This window comes from Arachis ipaensis, chromosome B02 (assembly GCF_000816755.2).
Source record: "Arachis ipaensis cultivar K30076 chromosome B02, Araip1.1, whole genome shotgun sequence".
NCBI classification, from domain to species: Eukaryota; Viridiplantae; Streptophyta; class Magnoliopsida; order Fabales; family Fabaceae; genus Arachis; species Arachis ipaensis.
The window spans coordinates 97,309,742-97,317,608 of NC_029786.2; the positions used below are offsets into that span (position 1 = coordinate 97,309,742).

The following is a 7,867-nucleotide window of genomic DNA, read 5'->3' on the forward strand; positions in this document are numbered from 1 at the left end:
CATCTTGAGTAACAAGATTAAATGCTTCCACACAATCCGTTTCACAAATAACATCTCATTGACCCACATCCCAAGCTAAGAGATATCCTCTCCAAATGGCAAACAATTCTCCTTGAAGAATACTATTACTCTCAATCATTCCCAAACACCCCATTTCCCAACTCCCATTACAATCTCTGATAACACAAGCAAAATCAACACTATCACCCGAACCAAAATAACTAGCATCACAATTAATCTTAAAAGTACCAATGGATGGCGGATTCCAAAAACCATTTAAAGTAGAGGGAAGGGACATACATTGTAAATCAAAAAAATTCCTAAGCTCCTTTTCTGAAGTTAATGCCAGACAAATCACTTTTTCCGGAGGCCAAGTTTCATGAGGATTAAAGATGTCATTATTCCTTGCTCTCCATATCCACCAAAGTCCCGAAAAGAATTTGAACGGATGCTCTCTGCTATGATACAAGAACCAGTTCTTCAAATCCAAAGGATGACAAGAAATATCCAACCTATGCCAAACAAGCTGAGCTTTTGGACAATATCGAATACAATGTAAAACCGATTCCTGGCTAGAAAGACATCTTGGACACCTATCCGATGACGACATCCTTCTTCTAAAGCAAAAACTTGCAGTAGGAAGAGCCCCCTTAAGACACAACCAAGCCAAAAACTTATGCTTTTCCGGAACTAGTTGACGCCAAAGCCAAAGCCAATTCTCCCGCTCCTCCCAACCAAATAGCTACTTACACAACCACAAGTAACAATTGCGTGAGTCATAGACTTTGGCAGCAGACCCACACCAATACCAACCCACTTCCGAACCTGCTTGTTCATCTGGATTGTAAGAGAGAATATTACCTTTCAGATTTTGAGATAAAGGAGAATAAAGAGTATCCAAATGCCACCTACCAACCGACCAAATATCCTGTATCCGGAGATTCGAATCAGAAATGTGAACATAATCCATCTCATTAGATAACCGTCCTTCTCTTCTCCAGCTAGAAAACCAAAAATTCTGGTTCAAATCTTTAATACACCAAGCAAACCCATCCTTCAACACTTCCCAAGCCTTGCAAAGACACCTCCAAATGGGAGAGTCCTTGTTCTTAGGATAACTAAAACAGTCATATATAGATGATCGGTATTTGGCATCCAACAATTGGACCCATAGCTTGTTTGGCTGCTGGAAAAAAGTCCAAACTAGCTTCCCAAGAAGAGCAATATTTACACAATAAGGATCTCTAATCCCCAAACCTCCATATTTTTTTGGAGTAACCAGTACCTTCCAACTAACAAGATTCAATCCTCTTCCATCAACTTGTCCTTTCCAAAGAAAATTCTTCATCATAGACTCCAATTTACTAATGATTCCTTTGGAAAAAATAGAGACCTACATCTGGTACGTGGGAATAGCGGCTACAACAGAATTAACCAAGCAGAGTCTACCAGCCTGATTGAGTAAATTCCCTTTCCAACTTGCTAGCCTACTCCAAATCTTATCTAGGACACCATTGAAAGCTGAACGAGTCACCCTAGAATGGCTAAGGGTAACTCCAAGATACCTGCCCAAGTCCTGGACAAATCTGATAGAGGATATCCCAGTGAAAACCTCTTTTCTTGTTGCAGAGACATTCTTGGAGCAAAGTGCTTTAGACTTCTCCACATTAATCTTCATCCTAGATGCTTTGAAAAAAGTCTCTAAAACTAACATCACATTTTGCACTTGTCTCTTTGTAGCTTTACAGAATAGAAGCAAGTCATCCGCAAACATTAAGTGGGATATTCTTGGTCCCCCTCTAGAAATAGCAACCGGCTCCCACAAGTTCAAATCAACCTGATGACTAATAAAGCATGCCAATCACTCCATACACAACACAAAAAGATAGGGTGACATAGGGTCTCCTTATCTAAGACCTCGACTAGGAGTAAAGTCATTCAGACGATTTCCATTCCAAAGAATAGATAAGGAAGAAGCAGTGACACAATTCATAATCAAATTAATTGTAGGAATAGGAAAACCAAAGCTCTTAAGGGTATGAGCTAAAAATCTCCAGTCAACTCTGTCATAAGCTTTCTCCAAATCAATCTTAAAGGCCAGTGTGCCTTTCTTTGATTTAGTCTTCTTCATAAAGTGGAGAACTTCTTGAGCAATAATGATGTTGTCAGGAGTTCCTCGTCCCGGAATAAATCCTCCTTAAAGCGGGCCGACAATCTCCGCAAGATGAGGACGAAGCCTATTAACAAGGACCTTCGTGATGATCTTGTAAACTACATTGCAGAGACTAATCGGCCTGAAATCTTTCATAGATACCGGTGATTCAACCTTTGGAATAAAAACCAGTAAATTCTCCAACATTCTTGGATCAAGAGTAACACCGGAGAATGCCTGCTTAACCATCTTCCAAACATCAAGACCAATGATCTCCCAATATTCTTTGAAGAAGAAAGCTTGAAACCCATCAGGACCCGGAGCTTTAAAAGAGTTCATGTGAAAAATAGCTGTTCTAACTTCCTCCATAGTAACTGGTGCCGTAAGATTATTGCAAGCTTCCTCATTCAGAGAAGGAAGAGGCACATCACCAAGGCAACCCAAATCAACATCATCCAAATGACAGAATAAGCTTTTATAGAAAGACTCTGCTTCTTGACTCAGAACCTCTGGATCGGTTTCCCACACTCCATCCTTGAGAAAAAGGCCATGAATCTTATTATACTTCCTTCGCGTAAGAGTTTGAATATGAAAGAATCTTGTATTCCTATCCCCGAACCTTACCCACTGCTCTCTGGACTTTTAGAACCATAGGAGCTCTTCTTGCACTAGAGTATTATTATAATCATCAAGTAACTGTTGTTCTTTCTGACGCAAATAAATATTTGATCTTTTGATTTTATAAATTTTGTAGGAAATAAGTGAAAAAAGAAGAAAAATAGCACAAAATCAGCTCAAAAGAATATATTTATAATGAACTAAAAGTATTAGAATGAACATAATTTTAAATATTTATATATCTCACACTAAATTAAATATACCTATATCAAAATATGCATGAGACCACTTAGAGTTTACTACTAATAAACTACAAAAAATCAAAATATTATATCCTACATAAGTATTTTCTAATAAAAATTATTAATCAACCATACATACATCTATCAGTTCTCAACACTGTTCCATCTTTGTCAAAAAAATATCATGATGATAAAGAGTTTAATCTTCATCAATATCCTCAAAATTATCCTGCATAATGTTATAAAAAAATAATTAAAAAAATATTTATAATGATATAGTGTCAAAATTAAATAAGAGATATATAAAAATGACTAAACTAATTTGTAATTATAAAAAATAAATAAATAAATAATAATTTTATCAAACAGATTTATTTAGAAATCATAGCCAAATAGAACATTACTAGCTAGCTAGTTATTTAGCTCATATTCTTCTTCCTCCTCTTTCTTAACAAACTGAGTCGAGACATGCCCCTAAAAGCTACCGCTGCAACCGGAGAAGAATGATTAAAAGAAGGAGGTATTATAAATCACAAAATTCATTTTATATAGCCAGCAACAAAGAAGAAAAAAGTATTGTAGATCATGGAATCCATTTTATATAGTCAACAACAAATAAATTTCAGCTATAACAATACAAGATAATAATAAATCTAAAACAAAACGATGTTGATGCAGGTAAGATGTTGCACGATCCAGTTACCCCAATTTGTTTTTTTTTTTTTAACTATATTATTGATCCTATCAATAATTAGTTGGACTAGCTCTGGATTTATTGAATTCTAAAGAAGATTGACAAACTAAAAACCAATATGCTAAAATGTCACGCATGGATAATTATCCCACTTTGGTTTTAAGTTTTTGTGGAATACATTTATTGCTAAATCCTTGAAGCATATCATTATTATTTGTTTTACTTTTTCTGAAAATTTTTAAGCAAGCAGTATTTCTTTTTTAATTGGCCAAAGAATTTCAGATTTTTGCAAGAATACTGCACTTGGCTTTAACGTCTCATCTTTAACGCACTTCTAATCATGCCACCTCAAATTAGTTGTTATCTTTAAGCACATAAATAATTTCTGAAGTCTTGAAATTATAGGAGAGTATCTCATAGTCTTTGCAGGAATAGAATAACCTTTTTTGGGAGGTTGGATTTTGCTATTATTATTAGAATTTTCAGTATATCGAGAAGTTTCACACACAACATTATTTTTCATCCTTTAGTTCTTTCCTATATAGGAGGTGTAATCATTAGGACAAGCATCGATTTTTTTATAATTGAGACCTAAATCTCTTATCATAGCCTTCGTCTTATTGAAAGATGAAGGCATATTAATGTCAGGAATTACCTCTTTAAATAGCTCAAGAATAAAAGTTAATGAGACATTATTCCACCTGTGCAAACACTTTAACAAGTACAGATAAATAATAAATGATAATGTAAAAAAATTTTTACAATCAAGATATAATTCTTGACTTGTCCAATTTATTAAATTGTAAAATTTTTTAGTCTCTTCATTTCGACCTACTGTAACGAGTTCGGTCTCTTACATAACCTGGCATAGTAACAACAAGAGAGATGATGGTTTTATGACGTACCCGTCATATGGAGATGCTTGGAAGCACTTTGAAAAGATCCACCTTACATTTGTGAGTGATCCCAGAAATATTAGATTAGCTTTGTACTCTAACGAATTTGCATCAAATTCTAATTTCGGTAACACATACTCTTGTTAGTCGGTACTGGTGACTCCTTATTACCTACCTCCCGAAATATGCATGAAGGATGCATACATGTTCCTAACTTGTATCATACCTGGTCCAAGCAATCTAAAGACCAAAATATATGTCTTTTTGTAACTCTTAGTGGATAAATTGATGGACTTGTGGGTTAATAGTGTAGAAACGTATGATATTTCAATAAAGACAAACTTTCAACTGCATGTTGTGTTGATGTGGACCATTAACGACTTTCTTGCGTACGGGATGTTATCAGATTAGTCCACTCAAGGTAGAATATCGTGTCACATTTGAATGGAGGATACAAATGCATTTTGGCTGACAAATGGGGGTAAGAATTCGTGGTTTGATTGTCATCGAAGATTCCTTGATATTGATCATCCTTTTTGGTGTAACGACTCGTTTAAGAAGAATAAAACTGAGCAAGAAGAAGCACTTATGAGATTGAATGGTTTGCAAGTTTAGTATTGTGTTAGTAGAATCCCAAGAATCGTTGATAACGGGACAGGTGTGAGACCTCCGGGATACAAGTGTGAGACCTCCGGGATATAGTAAGGAGTATAATTGGACAAAGCAGAGTGTATTTGGGATTTACCTTATTGAAAAGACAATTTGGTTTGACATTGTTTTGACGTGATGCACATTGAAAAGAACGTATTTGATAATATCATGCATACGGTAATGGACGATGAAAGGACAAAGGATAACGATATGGCAAGGTTTAGACTTGATAGACATTTGCAGACGGCCAGATATGAACTTAACGAGACTTGATAACGGTCAGTAGGCTAAACCAAAGGCGGTGTTCACTTTAGCGAAGGACCAGAAGCAAAATGTTTGTTGGTGGATTAGAGGACTTAGGTTTTTCAATGGTTACGCCTCTAACTTGGGTAGGTGTAACACCGTACCACACAGAGCCTTACGTTTAAATCGTAAAGTAGAGGTGGCGAGGTATTACGACCTCTAAAAATAAAATACGTACATAAATATAGTTGAAAGAATTTATAATTAGGAGCCTTGAAGAAAAAGTTAAGCAAAAGAGAAAACAGAAAATCGTGTCACACTCGCAAGGTTAATCGTAAAATGGATAGGTAAGATCAAAAGAAGGCTAAAAATATAGTATACAGATTGAAGTTCTAAAATACAGATATCAAGCTCCAGACTCGACCTGCGAAGCTAAGGTCGGCCAGAGTATGCAATTATATATATTTATACAACCCAAAATATATAACTAAAACTATAGAATAAACACATGTTTCTCCAAGTCAACTTCTAAGAGGGACAAACATAAAATATATACGGAGGAGAATCTATATATAGCATCAATACATAATACAGCAACCCAAAATAACCAAACTTCGCTTGGACAGGAAACTCTAGACGCTCAACGAGGTGCCTCTCGACCTACATCTAAAATACAATAGAAATATGTATGGAATGATAACCGGAGGTTCTCAATATGGTAAAAGTGCCCGCATAGTTAATATAAAAGGTCCCGGAAAAGTTAGAGGCATTCCTAGAACTCCGACACTCAGATTTCAGCTTAGATATCCAACTAAACTAGAAATTAAGTAAGTTATCTAAGGTATTCAAGTTCTAAATCTAACTTTAACCTAATACTTCACTTTCTGTCTCCTCCAATCCTCCGAATCACTGGTGGAACAACCCCCTCACACCTCCGCCAAGAGGGGTCTCTCAGAAAACATACACATACAATTCAAGTATGGAAAACACAGATAGAGGTACAATTACAGCAAGTAGAACAAGTAGCAGATAAGCAGAATTAAGCAATTAAGCAAACTAAAACACTACACACTCAAGCAAAACAAACAAATGCATATGATGTATGTCTGTCCTATGGCTGATAAATCTCATCTGTCAGTTATATAGCCAACCTGACATGTCCTAGTAGCTAACTATTAGACAGTTCCTCTGTGTGTGCATCCCCAATCTCAAAAATAATATCCATGGAGTCATACTCCAAGCTCAAATATAACATTTCATGGAGTCAAACTCCAAACTCAATAATATAATATTCCATGGGTGAGACAACCCAAGCTCAAATTCATATACATATGCATGCCCATGGGGGAACCCAGAAAGTTAAAGTGTCCGGTCACATCTTGCGACAGAGGGTCAACAATTAGTCTCAATATCATCATCATTCATCAAAAATTCATACTCAAAACTTAATTCATTCTTTTCTAAATAAATCAAACTCAAAACTTAATCGTTTTCTTAACAGCTCAAAATCAAATCATAAAATCTCTAAACCCAAATCTTTCTAAATAACCACTTCAAATGAAGCCTCCAATTTTCATAAAAATTTCGGCAGTATCTCCTCTAAAACTCAGACTTTTGCCACCCTTCAAAGGTCCCAACCACCAAACCAAGCATCTATCAAACATTCAAAACATTCCTAGTATCAAATTATTTTCAAAATCAAACCAATTCCAATATAAAAGCATTTACTAAAGTAATTAATAATCTAATTAACAAACTTTTACTTAATAATTTAATTTAGGTAAATACAAAATTACATAATTATTCACTTAGAAAATAACTTTTACTTGAATAATTAATAACTAAATTAATAAATTAAGAAACATGTAATTAATAAATTAACTTCAAGAAAAATATCTATCACAATATTTAATATCTAAATTAATAATTATGTACTTAATAACTTAATTTCAAAAAAACCAGAACCACATTTTTAAAATCATACCCTATCAGTGACCTGTTACTAATGATACATTTAGCCACCTAAATCATAAATTCTATTCTAATTCTTGGCAAGTATCCTAACCATTGCTTTTACATATATATGATAACATAAACGTGAAGATCAAAACTAACTGCGAAGTCGGTTGCCTCGATGACGTGCCATGTCGCGTTCAGTCGATTAATTTCCAGATCACGTATATCTGATAATATGGTCAGGATAGAAGAGATGAGAAGGTGGTGAAAAAGTTGAATATCGCATGTATAAATAGGCCGCACCGAAAACGAGATAAAACATAGTACATATTTTTGTAATTATTTTTAAAATTATTTACTTCAATAAATAAAATATTAAGAACTTTGTTGTGAAATAACTCCCTTGTCATTTTTA

General features: G+C 34.8%; 1 protein-coding gene across 1 annotated transcript in view; it reads right to left on the reverse strand.

The window, feature by feature from the left end:
- Window positions 1-2,401, reverse strand: part of LOC107627759 (protein FAR1-RELATED SEQUENCE 5-like) — a 4,336-nt gene extending 1,935 nt beyond the window's left edge. The window contains exon 1 of the mRNA XM_016330583.1: window positions 2,315-2,401. Within this exon, the coding sequence (XP_016186069.1) occupies window positions 2,315-2,401 (87 nt within the window). The remainder of the gene's footprint in view (window positions 1-2,314) is intronic.